Source organism: Uloborus diversus, chromosome 7 (assembly GCF_026930045.1).
Source record: "Uloborus diversus isolate 005 chromosome 7, Udiv.v.3.1, whole genome shotgun sequence".
NCBI lineage: Eukaryota > Metazoa > Arthropoda > Arachnida > Araneae > Uloboridae > Uloborus > Uloborus diversus.
In genome coordinates this window covers 140,116,270-140,135,874 of record NC_072737.1, presented here as the reverse complement: position 1 = coordinate 140,135,874, position 19,605 = coordinate 140,116,270, and the positions used below count along the sequence as shown (strand labels likewise).

General features: G+C 32.8%; 2 protein-coding genes across 2 annotated transcripts in view; one reads left to right on the top strand and one right to left on the bottom strand.

Annotated features, from left to right (window-relative positions):
• LOC129226912 (RPA-related protein RADX-like) overlaps positions 1-2,740 on the top strand; it is a 64,383-nt gene extending 61,643 nt beyond the window's left edge. Inside the window, exons 13-14 of the mRNA XM_054861542.1 lie at positions 154-349; positions 2,563-2,740. Of these exons, the coding sequence (XP_054717517.1) occupies positions 154-349; positions 2,563-2,740 (374 nt within the window). The remainder of the gene's footprint in view (positions 1-153; positions 350-2,562) is intronic.
• An 837-nt stretch (positions 2,741-3,577) lies between these two features.
• The window catches only part of LOC129225868 (tRNA-dihydrouridine(47) synthase [NAD(P)(+)]-like), a 34,740-nt gene continuing 18,712 nt past the window's right edge, over positions 3,578-19,605 (bottom strand). The window contains exons 8-12 of the mRNA XM_054860391.1: positions 18,635-18,713; positions 16,610-16,745; positions 15,264-15,316; positions 6,976-7,104; positions 3,578-3,704 (exon numbers count right to left, since the gene is read on the bottom strand). Coding sequence (XP_054716366.1) covers positions 3,632-3,704; positions 6,976-7,104; positions 15,264-15,316; positions 16,610-16,745; positions 18,635-18,713 — 470 coding nt within the window. The 3' untranslated portion in view covers positions 3,578-3,631. The remainder of the gene's footprint in view (positions 3,705-6,975; positions 7,105-15,263; positions 15,317-16,609; positions 16,746-18,634; positions 18,714-19,605) is intronic.

Genomic DNA, 19,605 nt, shown 5'->3' with positions numbered 1-19,605 from the left:
CTTCCCAACTTCCATGTTTGATTATTGGAAGTGATTTAACTATTAGAATAATTTATCTTAATATTATGTTAACTATTAAAAAACTGAGATAAAACTTTTGTCTATTGATTCCATAATCTGAAGTTTTCGTCTTTTTATCAAATCTCATTTCAGATATTCCAATATTATCTGATGGTTATTATATAGTGTCTATAGCCAGTTTGCACTATCAAGCAATATTACAGTGTTTAGTAATACCTGAACCCAGTTCTAAGCCACATCCCTCACTTATTGATGCATTAAGTGGAAACTTACAAATTTTGCCACTACAAAGTATGGGCTCCTTTTTAAGTGAACCTCCACGTTATACGTAAGTAAACTGCAGTGAGTTTTTTATTTAGTTGTTTTTGTGCTGAATCAGAGAAGAGTGGGTACTGTGACACAAAATTCAATTACATTTTTTATCATTCAAAAACACTGTACTCAATTTCTTTCAAATGGTACAATATGTGTCACTGTAATAGGTATTATAAAAGTAAATCTAGGAAAAACTATGAATTCACACAAATGAAAAAAATAATATGTAAAAATGAAATTCAAATTTTTCTCACACTATTTTTTGAGACACTATTTTTTAATTAGTATATATTGAAAGAACCTCAATTTACCTGGAAAAATATGAAATATTGTTGCTATTTTTTCGTGTTATCTTGATGCACAGTTGTTAAATTTTTTTGTGACTACCGTTTATTTGTTTGTGACTCAGATATAATGATTTAGATGAGTGCTCTCCAATCTACAGCCCACATGCATATATTTCCCTGCCCCTAGGAAGCTTACAAACTGAAAACAATCTTTTGTTTTTAAAATTTGATAATATATTTTTTTTTGTAAGCCTTTTAAACGAAAACTAAGCCGAAAAATCTCAAACTAAGTATAATCGTATCCGGGGGGAAGGGTAGGGGGCAAGAAGGGGCAACTGCCTCTCCCTAAAACATGGTGAGATTGTTAGTAAAATTTTTTTTTCTTTAATAATAAATATGTTGTAAAATTGTTTTTATGACATGAATCTACTTTAATTCAAATTATTTTACAGTGTTAAGTAAAAACTTGGTAGACACGCAAAAAACTTTAAATTGGTGTTTTACTGTATTGTATGTTATGCTTACTTTATTTGCCATTCTAAATAAATCAAAATAAAGATTGTTATTTTATGGCCCCAAGTATGCACAACCTCTGTTTCCAAGCTGTGGTTTTTTTTTTTTGACTCCTTACTGTGTTTATAAACATTAACATCTACTTGAAAAATATGAGTTTTTTGAACTAAATATCTATATCATCTTTTTTCCGCAACAAAATAATTGTTTTGGCTTAAGAAAAAAACTGTTTTTGAAAAGAATTTTGAAAGTTATCTTTGTATTTCTTTTTTTTCCCCCTGGTTGTGGTCCCGGACATTGCGGATTTAGTGACCCATACTGTACAGATTTTTATGATTGTTGTTAATTACTAATATACAGTCGACTCCCGCTACAACGCGATCCGACTTACGCGAAATGGCTATAATGCAAATTTTTCACGAGTAACTGATTTTAGAGCTAACGCGATTTTTTCGCCCACAACATGAATTTTTTTAGAAGGAAGTATCAGCTTCGTTATTGGCTGCTAAATATTGATTTCGTGAATGTTATTACGTCCCTTTGAGCATCACTGACAGCCAAAGTACCTACGCCAAACTAGTCTAGTGCACCAAATAACCATAATGGCACCTTAGTGTCACCTTCATCTAAAGTTTGAAAATGTGAAGAAAAATAAAGTTTCTGATAAAATTTTTTAAAAAGGCTAAGATTCTCGATATGCTTGAACAATTACAAAACGTCGAAGGTAGCGCGACAATAAGTATGAGTGAATCTTCCATATGTACAAGTAAAAGTCAAAACAAAAAGATGTCCGTAAAAGTTTAGAACTTAGTTTCAATATTGAAGTTTGTTGCAGAGCAGTCTAGCAAAGAAAAAATTATGAAAATGGAAGCTACACGCGCTCTTGCATTGTGGATTAATAAAAAGATCAGGTAGAGGAGCCACAATTTGAAATGTTTTAAATAAAAGGTGAAGCGTATTTAAAAATGTATTAGAAAAGAATAACGATCTGATCTTGGAGCATAAATCATCACTAGTATCCTCATTTTTCAACTCGTAAATATTGCTACTGTATCTACTGTACAGTACTATTTTGTGCATCATTTTAATCTTACTGCATGCAGTGCGTACCGTGTTGTTTTATTTTATATTTTTTATTCCCATTGGTCATTCATTTTGTGCATCTTAAGTATTGCATGTTGAATAACAGTTTTTTATTTTTTAAATACAGTAAAAGTTTAGTTCTTTATGGAAGAAACTGTAATGATTAAGGAATGCTTTAGAGCAGTTTGAGGGGTGTTTATAAGTGCCTAAAAGTATTTGGTATGCTTTGAAAAATTTGTATGCATATATTTTTCCACAACGCGAAATTTCAACTCACGCGAGGAGTCTTGGAACGCATCCCTCGCGTAAGTCGAGACTCGACTGTAGTTTAATTTTCTTTTAGGTGGGATGAAGTAAGAGAAATTCGTAGAACAGCTTCAGAAGTGAGTGAAAGGACTTTTGTATTTGCCATTGAATTACATCGCACAAAATCTGATGTTGTGTCAGCTCATCTGCAAAGAGCTTATATATGTCCACCAGACCAAATTAGTGCAGCTATGGATGCTGATAGAGTTTTATAGCATATATTTGCTACTGAACTTGGATTATTTAGAAAAATTCGAATTTTATTAAGTGTTTGTAATTTAATCATTTGAGATGTTAAAAATAATAACTAAAATTTTAGTGAGCATGTAATGCTCATGAAATAATTTTATTTTTATATGACATCAGTATTTGTTCTGATTTTGTACTTGTGATCATTACTTGTGTGCAATATTTATTTGTATATAATTCCTTGTATATATGTAAAATTGTAATAAAGCTATAACATCAATGTAAATATCCAGAAACTAGAAGTGAATAACAAGTTGTATTTTAAAATGGAAGTATTCTGTGCATACTAAAAGTAACAATCAAAAATTGTGTTATATTTCAGGAATGCGAATGTTGAGTAATGAGATTTTTAAATTTTTTCTAATTTGAAATATCATAACAAATATGCAAAGTCTTACAAAATAATTATAATAAACAAAAAACTAAGTATTTAAGGACAATTTATTTTGTAATGAATAAATACCTTTGTGCTTAAAAATTAAATGAAGGAATTACTAATGTTTTGATGCACAAAAATTGCAAACTACTTCAGACACGTGTTTCAATGTTACCGTGAACACCTTTTTCAATGCAAAGAAGTGTGCACTTTTGGATTGAAGACTTTTCAAACAAAAGCTCGCACTTGATTGCTCTGCTAAAGCAATATGAATTATTTTTAAATTATGAATAAGAAGAACATTTTGACAACTAAGATAAAAAAGCCTGGTGCCAATGACACCTAACTTTGAATGCTAAAGTAACTTTTGTGCCCTATTTTTAGCTGAAAAAGTTTTGCCATTTAAAATAAATTTCTAATCAATCTCCAAAAACTTCGGTGTTCCAAAAACTTTATTGCAGAAAATACAATATTTACATATTTATTTATAAGCATTCGCTTTATGTTTTGGCAGGAAAACAAAGTGCTCAGGAACAGGTCCCAGCAACATTTCACTAAAAAGGAAGATCAGTAAGACTACATTAAAACAACACTTATATTTCATACTACTCACTATTTAATTGTTTTATTCATTTCTCAATGAAGTAAAATTCTGATATTTAAGTTATAATGACCATTTAATAAAGTGTGATTAAATAAAATCTCCAAAGGATTTATTGAATAATAGCAGGTAAAAGAACAAAAGAACAGTTTAAAAGAAAAATTTTTGAGTGGGGGGAGGGGGGTGGCAGGCCTAATAGCTCATACAAAAAAAAAAAAAAACTTTTTAACTTTTTATGCAAATGTCTTTTTATGCAATAAACAATAATAGCAGTTGCGAGGGGGGGGGTGAAAACACACCCCAGAGCCAGTGGTTCAACATAAATGTAAATTCTAATCAGGGGTCTGGCCAGAGGATATTTGGGTCCGCTAACGGACCCTTCACTAAAATCCGATCAACCAAAACGGACCTTTCACAAAATCCCGATCAAACAAAACGGACCCTTCACAAAATTCTGATAAACAAGATCGGATCTTTCACAAATTTTTTATTGAAAGAGCAAATCTGAAAGCAAAATAACGCATATTTCCATGTATAAAACCGATAATTTTTGGAAACTTTTTTGGAGTCAAATTAGAGGGATCAACTTATACAAAATCTGCTAATTTTGCAAAAAAAAAAAAAAAAAAAGGCTCACTTGCGATGCTCCTGCAAGCGATAAAGAATTGCTACTGCCAAACAAATATATGCTTGTTTGTTTCTTGGAAAGAAATTTACAGCTGAAAATAAGTTTGGTTTTCAATAATTTGTTTGTTTTATCGCAGCTAATTAGCAGCGGTGTTGTTAACTTTTCTGAAAAGGCATTTGTAATCACTTTTCTCCCCGCTCATGATTTAATAAACAATGATAATAATAATATATATCAGTGAAACGAACTTAGAATTGCAAAGGGATAGTAAGGGTGGGGGAAAAATATGATCGCTTCAGATAGGGTTACCAACTTCAAAATTATCACCACTTATTGTCTCGTAAATTTTACCAGCTTGTCAATATTTGCGTTTTTATGGTACGGTGCAATGTTTAACTGATATTTTAAGGGGAAATTATATGGGTTTGATTTTTCGATGCTAACAAGGATGAAATAAACTGTTTCAATTACCGTTTTTTTTTTCTTTTGATATCTACTTTTGAAAAATGCAATCTTTTAACATCCGATATGTTAAAAGATGAAGAGAATTATATTTTGTTCTTTTTTCAAGCTAACTTCGCTGTATTAGGATGCAAATAAATGAAAAATCTCTTTATTTTTATTAGAACTCTCATTTCAAGTTTTTAAATTCCAAGCAAAATTCCATTTTCTTTTATGAATCAAAAATTAAAATGCTGAATCGATGATTTTTTTTTTTTGCTTCAACTGTGTACACAGATATTAATGAAATGTTTATCATAGGACTCTAAAATGCAATTTTGACATAATTTTATCAAAAATATTTCTTTTACAAGCTGTTTTTATACTTTTGATGCCTTCACTTTGGGAATTGCGATCTATTTGCATCCGCTATGAGAATCCGATTTTTCGAATTTTTGATGTTTAGTATGCTTTGTTAAGAGGTAAACAAATAAAATCTCTTTTTATTTTTGTTAAAATCAAGGAATTTATAAGTTTTAAACGAAATCCTGCCCTTTTTAAGAGTGTCTTCGGTCAAAAAGTTAAATGCTTAACCCTCGTCTGAATTTTATTTATTTATTTATTTTTTTTGTTACAACTATTTTAAATACTTTACAGAGATAGTTCTAGTATAATTTAACATAATGTAGAATGGTAGATAAATATTGATACTTCAGAGAGCAATGCAGCCCCCCCCCCCCACCCCCTGGCAAATAGTACAAAAACACTCCAGAATGATATTCTCGACATAGAAGAGGAAAATGCTCAACTTTAAAAATTTAAATGATGCAGTTTGTGCTATCTCTAAATTCTAAAATTTCGTCTTAACAATTTTTTTTTTGCGAAATTATTTGATTTTTCACAAAATTAATTAATTTTTCACAAAATGATTTGATTTTTCACAAAAAACGGACCCTTTGAAAAATCCTGAACACACTCCTACTAATGCAGTAGTTTATGCATATGAAAGTGCAGGTTTTGATGAAAAAAACAACCTTTAGAAAGTTTATGGTCAAAAAATCCCCCTTCAGAAGGTTTTTTTGGTCAAAAACAATCCCTCTGTTTTTCTGACTACGTTAGTGTTTGATAGTATACAGCATATAAAGAATATACCCTAGGGGAACACCCCTACTTCACAGGAGCCGGAAAACAATTTTCTTTTTTGTTGAACATTTCTATTTACATTATTCTTCCTCTCCAAGACTCCCTTGGGTATATTTCTAATCCAACACTTTGCTTGCCAGGAGGCTGCACAAACAGGTCAAGGTGTGCAAGCCGATTTTAAAGGAACGTTTTTCAGAAAATAATTGTTTGACTTGGACCAAGAAACGTCAATGTAAAATTCTCAGAAACAGGGCTGTATACAAGAAGGGGGTCTTGGGGTTCAACCCCTTCCCCCACCCCTCAAAAAGTTTGGTTTGACATTTAAATGTTCATTTATGTTTAAAAATTTCCAAAAAATATTGTTCCAAAACTCAAATGTTTTTCATATGTATATTAATTGCATAAAACGCTTTCATAATAGATAACCTGACAACTTGAACATAAGCACAAATAGCGCAAAGCTACACATGAAAGTTTTTAAACCCTCCCCGAAATTATTTTCTGGTTACGGCCTGCTCAAAAATGATCAATGTGAAAGAATATTGGAAACAAAAAGTGGTCTAGAATAGTAAGTGAAGATCAACTTATAGGGATTTCTGTAAATGTATGTCAAGTTAGAGTTTTTTGCCCATTGAAAATAGCATTAGCTGGGGTGCCCCCTCTAAAAGCAAGAGTCCAAAGAAAGAGCCCGCCAAAAAAATAAGAAAAATATTCCACAAAACAACCTTTCTAAAAATTTCAATGCCACTGTCTGCACCATGACCCCCCCCCCCCCCCCGAGCCACCATTGGCACTGTGCCAACCTTAGAAAAAAAAATGTCAACTTCGCAGGTTATTCGAGTTATCTACTGTTGAGCTACCAGAGTTTCATCGAAAATTATTTAACTGAAGTGAAATAGATTAATCGTAATGCATTTGTTTATCAAGTTAGGTTTTTCTGCCATTTTTTCTTCGTTATAGCAAATATTTCAACAATTTATAGTTTTTTTCTGGAATAAAAATTTAAAAATACCTTATTTTAACCCAATCACGACAGCTTGGACTAGCCATCAATGTCTCAAGATCATCACGCCCAATATAAGCTGGAGGTCTTTCATTAATATGTTGTGGGACTTGTTCTAATACTCCTACTGGAATATATCTGCAATAAAGTAAATAAATGAGTAATTAGAAAGTGTTAGCTTCTTTGGAAAAATAGAACAAAAATGCACCAATGCGCCATCGAAATAAATTAAATACATTACACTTTAGTAAATCACTCGCTAAAGTTTGGGTTTTAGGCACTGCACCCCCCCCCCTTTGAACACTGACAGGATCTCAGCCCCCCCCCCCCCTCCCGTCAATATGAGGGCACACTCAAAATTTGAAACTGAAGCTAGTTGGGATAGCTAAAGCAGGTTGTTAAATAAAAATATTAATAATTTGATAAACAAATTTAATATTACCACACATAATACCACTTATTGGAACATACGAAATTAAAGAACTGAATGAAAATAAATTGGAAGCAATCTAAGACCTAGATGAGGTTGATTATCAACCTCTAACAGTACTAAAATTTAAAAAGCTGAAGAAGAATACGTAAAAGTTGTTTTTGTAACCATTGAAAACCATTTAGTAAGGCTCGACTGATGGCATTTTTTGGCCGATGGGCCGATGTCGATTGTTCAACGATGGCCGATTGTTTTTCTCCAAATAGCCGATTGATGTTGGCCAATGGCAAAAAAAAAAAAAAAAAAAAAAATCCAACGGAAATAAATTGATAAAATTATCAGGGATTTAAAGGATCATTAATTCATTTCTCACTTTACTTCATTTCTACAAATAAGGAATTATAATCACAAAAAAAAAAAAGATTTCAACCTAAATTTCTATTTTACGATCACCCAATTTAAACTTCAAGTTTTTTCGGCACATCTGTATATGCATATGTACCTAAGAACATATAGATGACCGAAATATCCATTTTGAACACATCCTCACTACCAAACGACACGATCTTGAGGGTCACAGATTTGGATGCAATTCTGGATTTTGGTCGGTTTACACTAGATATGAACCCAGTTAAAAGCGCTTTGACTACGTAGGCCCAAGTTCGGCTGCAATGGGGGTTCAAAACCGCTAGTTGAGTCCAGATATGCAATGGTTTTTCATTTAAAATTAAATTTTCTTTACCCTTTTCTTGCAATTACATTGCAGTATGAGCCAACTGAATGCACTGAGGGCATAGAATAAATCCCCCACCCCTTGCTACATTGTACTGACAAGAGACTCCAAATGTATACAGAGGGCAAATACTAAGTTAAAGTTTCAAATTGCAATGAAAACGCCATTACAATTTTGGAGTCTTGAAACTCGGTCTGGTTTAGACAACAAAAACTTAAGGGTCATAAATTTGGATAAAATTCTGGATTTAGGTCCATTTGCACTAGATGTGATCCTAGGTAAAAAATTTTAGTGCACTGGCTCTAGTTTGGCTGCAAAGAGGGTCTAAATTTGCTTGTTTGGCTCCAGAACTGCAATAATGTTTCCCTTGGAATTCAAAGCTTTGGCACAATATTTGCTCTTCTAACATCTTTCGCGTCTCTTGTTAATACAACGTAAGAGCTGGGGAATTTATTCTAAATTGTGAATGCATTCTGTTGGGTGATACTGCTGTGCAATAGCAAGAAAAGGGAAAAAAGGTTTAGTTTCAAAGGAAAAACCATTGCTTTTCTGAAGTTAAACTAGTAACTTTGGACCCCCATTGCTGCCAAACTAGGGCCTATGCAGTCAAACCGCTTTACCTGAGTTCATATCTAACGCAAATTGGCCTAAATCCAGGATTACTTCCAGATCCGTGACCCTCAAGGTTGTGCCGTTTGGTAGTCAGTTAATTATCGCAAGTTCTCTAATGATGTATTCATGCTCGTAAATTTGCGTCACTCTAAAACGTTATGAAATAGTAAGTTGAAAACTCATATGTACTTAGTATGATCTAAAAGTTTGAGGACAAGCTGTATAAAACCTTACCCTGAATAGTTCACATTACCGAAGCACATCCATCTACAAAACAGTCACCTTGAACAACTATGCACTTCTGCCAACGTTCAATTAGCCTTTAGAAGAACTCCTGGGAGCCACTTTTTGCAACCTCCTGTAAGGCCTTTTGCGCTGCTGCTTTAACTTCACAGTGGGGAAGGGGAAGAAGGCGACGTTCATGTTGAGGATGCACGGTTCGATTGGTCAATACTCTGATATGACAAAAAAATAACATAACATTTGATCGGACTTTGCTCCGTGTGACTTTTATCTGTTCCCAGCATAAAAACATTTGCATAGGCACCGCTTTCTTCCGTCAGGAGAAGATAAAGCTGCATCATAGAAGGTTGCGAAAATTGGCTTCCAGGAGTGTTTCCAAAAGTTATATGATCACTGGCAGAAGTACATAGTCCCTCAAGGTGACCCTTTGAAGGTGGGTGTGCTTTGGTAATGTGAACTATTCTGGATAAGGTTTTATACAGCTTGTCCCCGAACTTTTGGATCGTACTACGTACAATCTGTAGAGGGTGTGGTTATGCTTCTCTTTTTTTGACTGCTGTATGATTGAAGAGAAAGAACAACAGCCAAAGGTAAAAAAAAAAGAAAGAAAAAAGGAAGAAAAACAAAGACACTGTTTAATAACCAATTGATTTGTTTTTTTTTTTTTAATTGAACATATCACTAAGACTACAGTTATATTGAAAAATGTATGGATTTAGGTACACTATACATATTTAAAAAACATTAAATTATGTTGCTTAATCTTTCAAAAAAAAATTAAGAATAAAAATATGAAATGGTCAACAAATTACGCAATTAAAGTGGAAAGATTGCACATAGACATTTTTTGGTCATCAAATTAAACAAAAAAGACAACAGATAAATTACAATATTAAATCATAATAGGAATTTTTTATACTTATTTAAAATTTATGAATAGAAAAGTTTGCATTTTTCATAAAAGCTATAACAGTGACAAAAGTTCTGCTGAAAAAAGAAATAGCCATGAAAAGAGCGAGGTTTTTAAAACGCAGCTACAATAAAAAAACTCGATATTTATACCAAGTTAATAATAACTGAATGCATATACTACTTGATCTGATGTTTGCATACATAATATTGAACTATTTAATTGTTTAATCTTTTATGAAGCACTTACAAACAAGTTCAAAAAGAATTTTTCAATTTAACAATAATTTTCTGAAATAAAAAAATTGTATACTAGAAAATCCGTGAAACTTTTCTATAACATATTATTAAAAATATGATGAAAACGAAAATAACTTAGTCATTGATTTTATAAAAATACATAAAAATTGTTACTTACAATAGAAAAAAATCGATCGCTATAAATGATGCAAAAAGGATGGTGCATTGCGAAATTCAGGTGAAATAAGTATGAGAAATACGCAAAATGACATTTCTTAAGCAAAATAAATAATCTAAATATTTAAGAAATGCTTGAAACGACGAGGTGGGGGAGGGGGCCGCCTTCTGATTTTGGCGTAACTCACAACATTAAACTTCGGCCCCAATTTCGGCCTCATTTTTTTAGTACAGAACCGCTACCACCAACGCCTCAGAAGAGTTTCTAAATCTACTTCAGCATTTCCGAAGAAAAAATTCAAAAGTCCCTTTGATTTCCGAATTATGTCACCATTCATAACGTCTTTAATCAATTTCTTTCATTAATGCTCTAAATTCTTCCTAAACAATAGATAAAGTTTGAAAAAAAAATCTCTAATTTTATGAATGGTGTTAGTTTTAAACAACTCGGAAGTACAACTAGAATTTAATTTCAGAAATAGAGGGAGGGGAGGAGGAGCACGGGCAAGTGTCCTCGGAAATACAAAAAAATCGTCGTAAAAAATTGAGTTTAAAATATTCATAACATTGAGCAGAAAAACCCTTTTAAAACTTGCACCCGAGTTTATTTTTACGTGCAGTAGTCGATTTAAAATATAGCAAATGTTGCAAGTGTGCAAGAGGCCTCATAACCATTGGGGCACCATAGGAGTTACAAAAATGCTTATGACAAATGTTTTACAACTTCCGTGATAGTGAAATAGGGCCCCAAAATGTATTTCGACGAGCCCTGAACTTGTAACTCCGCCGATGCGATACAGAAAATACTGAATTACTGTGATTCATATTACAAATGTCGAAAAGTTAAAATGTACCGTCGGTTCAACGGGAATCTAACAAAATGACACAAAAACCGGTTTTGCCATCTTGTGTTTGTTTCCATGGTCTCCAATTCGGCAATGTATGACCAAATGATCGTCAGTCTGAGACGCTATATTAGTTTTGCATTAAAATAAGTAATGAATAGCCACAAAAAAAAAAGAGTAAATAGGCTTTCTAGAACATCCGATCGAAAACAAAAAGGGAAGTGCACAACAGGAATGTACGCACACCCCGCATGCGAATATTTAACCTTCTACAGCTTATCATTTTTGAGTTATGACTTACGAGAGATACATATGTACGTACATACAGCCGCAAGAAACAACGCAATAATTACCTTGTTTGCTACCTGAATGCAGTATTAAAAACTCTTTCAGGCGCGACTAAAGTAGAAATTCATACTGAAATTTAAGTAAACAATTTTATATGAAAACAATAACTCCCTTTACTTTGTATTAAAAAGTAAAACAGCAAAGGTCCTTTTTTTTCGAAAACATCGGCCAATTCCATCGGCTTTTCCTTGTTTTTTAAGGTCGATGGGCCGATGTTTCCTGCAAGTTAGCATCGGCCGCCAATGTCGATGGCTAAATTGTTGAACCATCGTCGCCGATGCATCGGTTGAGTCCTATCATTTAGTTATGCAAGCAAAAAATTTTAAAAGGTATTTTCTTGCTGACCACAAATTGATAGTAAGTTACAAGTGGGTTAGGGATCCATTTCATAAGATTCTCGAAGGACTCTCCATTAATGAGGAAGAAAAATTCATAGACTTTATGAGAAGAGGCGAAATCAAAAGACAATTTAATAATAAATCAAAATTTGAATTTTGGTCAGGAATAGACGATTCTTTTCGGCACTAAAAACAAGGGCATTTTGCATTCTATTACCATTTTCAACGTCCTACCTTTGTGAAACTGGAATCTCTGCTGTGGCATCTTTGAAGACAAAATATAGATCTCGGCTAAATATAGAAACAAAACTGAGAGTGGCTGTTTCTAATATCAAGCCTTCCTTCGGAAAACTTTGTTCTTCAAGACAGACCCAAGGAAGTCACTAATAATTACGAAGTTTCTTCTTAATTCGATATGTTTCGATAAGTTTGTTTTGTTTTAGAAGTTTTTTTCAACGTGCTCGCGCCCCTGGGGGGGGGGGGGGGTTCGCTCCACAGGTTGAAAATCACTGGACTACATATTGAAAAAAAAAAAAGCAGTTGTGACTATGAGCACAGTATGTAACACACAACATATAAATACGAAGAATACAATGCAATTTTTACAAATTAACAGGTGTTTTTTTTTGTAGACTTGTCTTTACAAAATCAGAATTTTGAGAGGTTCATGTAATTTTTCTCAACAGCTGAATTGTGTATTTTTGTGCCTTTATTAGATCAACATGCATCAGGGTCGGATTTTTAGGAATTAATGTAATCTCCGTAGGTGAATTGTGCATTATTCTGCCTTTTATAAATCAGCATGCCTTTCAACAGCTTTGTGCAAAAGCGAATAATGCAACTATATTAAAGGAAGAATTCCAAAAAAAAGTCTGGTGTTTTTTGTTTTGTTTTTTTTTTTTTTTTCATTTTTCAATGAATGTATAAAAAAAAGTATTTTAGTAATGGAAAAGGGTTTATAATACCGTAATTTTGGGTAGATAAGCCGCGACTTATACATGTTTTAAAGGAAATTTAACATCTTGGGCGTATCTGAAGAAATCGCCTTCCCCCCTTCTTTCTTAGTGTTTCTCATGTTCACCCAATCGAGTGGCAATGTTAAAATTCATTAAAAAACGCTAGTAGAGCTCTCAAATTACACCATGAAACAGGTTTCTCATTAAATTTAATTTCTCATTCCTTTAAACCTGCATTACTTTACACCGATTTTACCGCTGTTTGCTGTTGTTGTTCTTTCTAGTGTTGCCAGATTCATGATGCTACCATACGTTTCACAAGGCTGAAAAATGGAGGAATCGCTAGCTTGTCTGAGTTAGAGTCCCTATAGTCTGAGTAATGTTTTAAAATGTTTCAATGATGATAAATTCAAAAACAAAAATCAATTGATAAAAATTAAACAATTTTTCGATTAACAGCTAAGTATAGCACAATGATTTGGAAACTTTTCATGCACCAAATGTAGATGTCATCTAGCAACACTAGTTTTTTGTGTAACCATACCATTTTCCGATCTTTTTTTTTAATGACTTTTTTAGTTTACTCCATTTCTATCTATCAACAAGGTCGCTTGTTACAATTTCCTTCTAACTATAATAAATGATCGCGTCCATACATATGTATATATATATATAGAGAGAGAGAGAGAGAGGGGGGGATGGGGCGCCATGTTTTGATACGCTCTTCTACGGCGTATACGATGGGGCGGCTTATCTGATGAACTTTTTTTTAGTTAGTAAATTATTGCACATGCGAAGTATATGATATGGTGGTTTATCTACCAGAAATTATGGTAATTTGTAATTTGAAATCGTTTTGTTCTTTATGAACTTTTAGCTCTGCAATTTTTCTAGTACATTAAAATATGGCTAGACTCTGAACATCAGGCAAGGGTAAAATTTAAAATTTCTAAGGAATGGAAGTCACCGCCTATTCATCACTGTTCCACATGTAAACAACCTGGATCTTCCTTCTCTAGAGTGCGACAGAGCCATCCAAACTGCTATCTTAAGATTGAAAAGCGGTCACATTAAAAATCTCTCCTTTCGTGAAGGTAAAAAGGTTTTTACTCTTTGTACAAAATGCCAAACTCAGCGGGCATCTCCTGAACAAATCAGGAGCTGCTTAGGACTTGTAGGGGAAGATCTTTACTCCTCTCCCCTCTTGGTTGGTCAATGGTCTTATGGACTTTGTCTGACTCCATCAAACGGTCTGAGGATCAGCAACAACACAAATATGGCTAGACTGTTCAAGTTTCCAACACAGCAGATTTCAGTTTCCAAGATAGCAAAATCTGGCGATCTTGTTTGAAATGCAGTTTTTCCTAGACCTGTCATTTAGGAGGGTCAATTGCTATGCCCCCTCCCCCAGGCTTTGAAAAGATAGTAATATTTATGTAAGGTGGGTGTGGTTTTGCTGTTTTCTAATAAAATTTGCATTGAAAAAACACCCTTTTCTTTTACAGTGTATAGTTCTAAATTAAATTAATAAGTAGCGCTTATATAAGTGTACTTGCCCAATAGTTAATAATCCACTGAATTTTTGAGAAAGTAAAATAGGAAAGCATTTTTTATGTGTTACATCATTTATCCGAATGCCATTTTCTAATTTCGTAAATTCTACTGAACAAAGTTTCAGATTGTGGCAAAATGTAGCCCAATCCGCTACTTTTCACTTAATCTGGCAATACTGTGCCAATTCCTCATCAGCGTCTGGAGGGAAAGGACACGGCACCGACGCTAGTCTCCCGAAATCTGGGCGGGGGGGGGGGGGGGGGGGGAATACTCTTAAGTTGCACAAAAGGATCTTTTTTGAATGAATTCCTCTCCCATGCAAACTGATAAAGCAAAGTGCTGTGTAAAATGAAAAAGATTTTTTTCTTCTTTTTTTTGCTAGAATTTCGTACATAAAATGAAAACAAAACTTTCATAAGCTTCGACTTAAAAGTTCATTCGACTTGAATGGCTTTTGTTTTCGGAGCAAATTGGGTGTTAATTCTCTTATTGGTACTAGTTAGCCCCAGAACATCCTAAAAGAGTAAAAAAAATGCTTGCTACAAAAGCAGTGCTGAACAAAATTTTACTAGACACAGAAAAAGAAAACTAAACTCGGCTGATTTACTGTCCGCTAAATGGAGTGTCCGCCAATGAGCAGTGAAATACATTATACGCCTATCTCGAGGGTCTGGGGATTCAGAAACTGTCTGCTATCAGGGAGTGTCCGTCAAGGGAGGTTTGACTGTATAGGGTTTCTTGAGGCATCTTTTTAGTTCATTTTTGCATGATCAGTGTGAAGAAGTATAAAAGTTGTATGCGTATTTCAGTTTTATGGGGGTGATCCAGTGAACAGCTTCCCCAAACCAATCCTAAGTGTTATTAAATTAAAACGTAAGAAAAAGATGTATTACCAAAAGAATATAATTTTACCTGTGCAGAAATGACAACCATTCAAGCAAAAAGCGTCTAGTTTTTTCAACTCCCTAAAAAAAAAGAGATATTTCCAGAAGCAATCATTAATGAATGTCATTAAAAATGTTAGTATTTTCAGGTAACATATTTCACCAATTATATTGTATATTATATACATGTCAGGACCGTTATGAACCTCACATCTCAGAAGGTAAATTCTGACTATTTCTTTTATGACACATGATTTCAGGTTTTGTTTTCTTTTTAAGATAATGCTTAGCAAACTAAATAGGATCGGGGTTCGTAGCAGTTGCAAATTACGATATTAAACACAGTTACTATGCATCTTCATATATACTGGTAACACTCTTCTTTTTTGTGAAATGCTCAAGTCATAATAACCATCTTATAAGAAGCAATATTAAATGCAGTTAAGGCTTTGTATTGACAGCCCATTCAGAGGTTCCTCTATTACTGTTTTTCCAAAATGTGTTTAACCCCTAAAACCCTTCCTTTGGACACAGCCCTGCACTGTATAGTTACTGCTTCACATCTACACTATTTACTGATTTTTAGATCTACTGTACTTGTTGAAATCTACGCTATTTGCGCCATTAAACAAGTGACCAGACTTGCCTTGTAAAAATTGTCCTCCACCCCCCACCCGTCTTTTTTGTGAAACCTTGTTTGATATGGTGCGTGCAATCTGTTTGCAAGCTTTGCTTGTGTATGAGTGTAATCCATTTGTACTAAGGAGCGGTCCTTTTTTATTTTTTTCATACACTGTTATTGTTTTAGCCAGAATTTAAATGTACGCAAATGTTATTGATATTTTAAAGCCATTGCATACACTAGCAATACTTTTTAGTACCACATCTATTTTCACTGTATCACGTTTTATGTACAATACAATCATTCTTAAGCAAAAGACAATTTTTATCTGCTTTCTCCCTCATGTTAAACCATTTTTCGGGTTATCCGCAATTTTTGTTATCTGTGGTAACTCTGCCACGCAGTTCCCCGCATAATCGGGAGTGTACAGTAAAATATTTCTCGTGCTATTCTTCCGGTTCAAAATTTAACACTGAATGCAAGATGAATACAACAGTTCTAATGGAGGAATGCAAAGCAACAACTCATGGAACACAGTTAGTGAATCACATTGAAAGCATATAAAAATGCTACAACCTAAGGAAGGTTAAAAAATGTGAGAAAAAAGATGATTCTAAAAAATTGAATCAAAAAATTAAGTTTTCAAAAAAAAAAAAAAAAAAAAATCAGGAAGAAAAAAAAAAAAAAGTCTAAAAGTAACCATGCAGAAACACAAACCTACAACACACAGTTGACATAACATTATTTTGTACCTCAGTATCAGATCCCCAATGTTCTAAACCATAATTTGTATATTTCTTTAGAATATCAAATCTTTCTGAAGATGATATGTCCCAATGAGTCTGTTCTTTTATTTCCTTAAAGATCCAAGGCTTGATTAATGCACCTCTAAAAATAAAATGGTTGTAAGTGACATTATAGACGTATGAAAACTTACAAAATATTTTCAGATAAATGCAGAAATCTATGATGAATTTTTAACAAAAAAAAAAAAAAAAAAAAAACGCATTACATTTCTTTAAAATGAAATAGTACATTTTACCATTAAAATATTTCAAAAGAATATAAAATATGAGCATTAGTATTTTGAATATATTTTGGAAGAAAATTTATTTATACGATAAAACTTAGAGGGACCTTTCTATGCAGCAACCACTTCCGTTAAAGAACTATTCTGTCAAACCATTGATATAATATTTTCCTCTATTCAGTTGACCTAAAAAGCACCCTATAAGACATAAAGCATCCCTCTGCTACCAACTAGTTTTATCACATCAGACATTTTTATTGCTTCATTAATGCTTGCCAAAAATTGCTGAAAACCTTTCAATTAAGTGGCCTTTTAGTCATTACTTGTTAACAGTTTGAAAAGAAGAGTACACAAGGTGACATTATTTAGCAGAAAGAAGCTAACAGCTCAGTAAATTTTTAAATAGAGACTTCATGATGTCCAAACCACACAGCATTCAAGACAAAAAATGAATAAATATCTAAAAACAATCGACAAGAAAAACAACGCAATAAATGCACTAGTTTGCAACAAATTGCAATTTTCAGGGTTTCATGGAATCCCTTTTTCAATGTAGAAAAGGGTGAGCTTGAGGATGTTAAATCATCTGATATAATTAAAAAAAAAAGAAAAAGGTTTAGTTCAGTGGTTTCCAATCTGTGGGGAGCGTGTTCCTTATTGAGATATAGCATTGTTGTAAGGGTGGCACATAGCTGTTTCCAAAAAAATAATAATACTAATCAGTGCTGGAAAATAAGAATCACCAAAACGCCCTTATTGTAGCATTTGGGTTTGAGTGCTGGAGTTAAGAACACAACATCTTTCCAGTGGGACCATGGTTTGAAAAAAGTTGTGCTCAACAAGTACCAACCATCGCATGAATATTGTATTAATATTTCACATATTATTAGCATTTATTTTTCTCCAGTTTGTTAAATGTAAAAAAAAAAAAAAAAAACTGAATTCTCATATTGCAATATAGTAATAACTGAATATGTTTTGTTGCATGAATAACTACTTTTTATCAAATATGGTGCTGTTTTCTAACCATATTGCCTACAATAAAATGTAACACCAGGACAGCATTTATAAAATCAGATTAATTCAAAAATTGAAGGGGGAAGAACATTTTTTGCATGAAAAAATGGGGCACAAGTATAAAAAGTTCGGAAATCACTGGTTTAGATACTATATTGAATGCTCAAAATTTATTAGATTTAGTGGTATTAACAGCTACAGGGAGGGGGTGAAACTATTTATCATGAAAGCCAATGATTGCACTCTATACCCCATAATTGAATCAATGTTATCCTAATGGGAGGAGGGGGACACATTAGGACAGTTTAGTGCACTTTTATTTATTTATTTTTACATTGTGAAGTCATAGTAGAATACGGATGAAAAAATAGTGAGATAACCATTAGTATGACTTCCAATTAAAAGGACATAAAAACAAAATAAATCTATTAAGCTTTTTAATTATTATTGTTAGTTAAAGAGCTCTGTAAAAGAGTGTCCCAATGTAACCACCCTCCTTCCCATTTTCTAGAATAGTTCAATCTATAACTTCTTCTATCTGCCAGAAAAAAATTAGCCAAAATGTTACGCATAATCAACTAAAATTTAAAAATACTTGTATTAAAAAAGTAATACAAAAATTAATTTTATTTAGCAAACAGCATCTAGGATAGCAGCTAAGTTAACTTTCAAATAAAGACTTGTTTAAGTCAAATTCAGACAGCATGCAAGACAAGGAAACAATAAATACCTTGCAATCATAGCACCATGCAAACCACTTTCTTTAATTCGTAGATTATAGTCTTCGTAAGATAAAATATCACCGTTACCTGAAATTATAGTTTTTTTTTAGATACTAAAAAAAATAACTTAAATGAGGCAATTTACAGCATTAGGGCAGCATAAATTAAATTTTAACTGTTCCTCATAATATACAGTGAAATTAAATTACAGCAAACTTCAAGAGGTCACAAATTTTGTTCATTGTAACGGGATTTTTGTTGCAATGGGATTCAAGGAATGTAATGGAAATGAAATCCGGACTGAAAATTTTGTTCGTTGAAATGGATATTTCATTGTATTGGTATTCATTGTAACGGGATTCCACTGCATTAATATGATTAAAACGTTTAATTCTTCCCATGTTAATTACATGCATTATTTGTCTTTCTTACTTATTCTTCCTAAATTTAACTTACAAACTAAGTTAGAAAATAATGAATCAAATTACTTAGGAAAATTATTCACACTTATTTCATTATTCATTCTTAGTTCATCGTTAAAATATTCTTTCTTAAAAATTGATTTTGAACAAATTAATTTATCTATATAAATTCTGTAAGTACTCATCTTTCACAAAAACTAATTATCTTTTTGCTTAGATCATGATGTGCACATACTTTTATATAATACCCAAATTTCATAAATATCCTGTCAGTTTTAGGTTTATACTGCCATGGGCAGGTAAAAGGCACAACTGTAAATTTTTCTTCTTCTTCTTTTTTTTTTTTTTTTTAATCATTTATTGTATGTTAGCTCACTTTGTACGAACTTGCTTTTTCGGTTTCCATTGAAAAGCGCGAAAATAACGTCTAATTCCAACATTTTTGTATTGTTTGTGTTGAATCCAAAACGAGGTGCTTCAAATATCTCGAAAACTAATTTCTGCAGGTATTGCCGTTTACCTGCTCACAGCAGTATATGTTCTGTATGTAACAACAG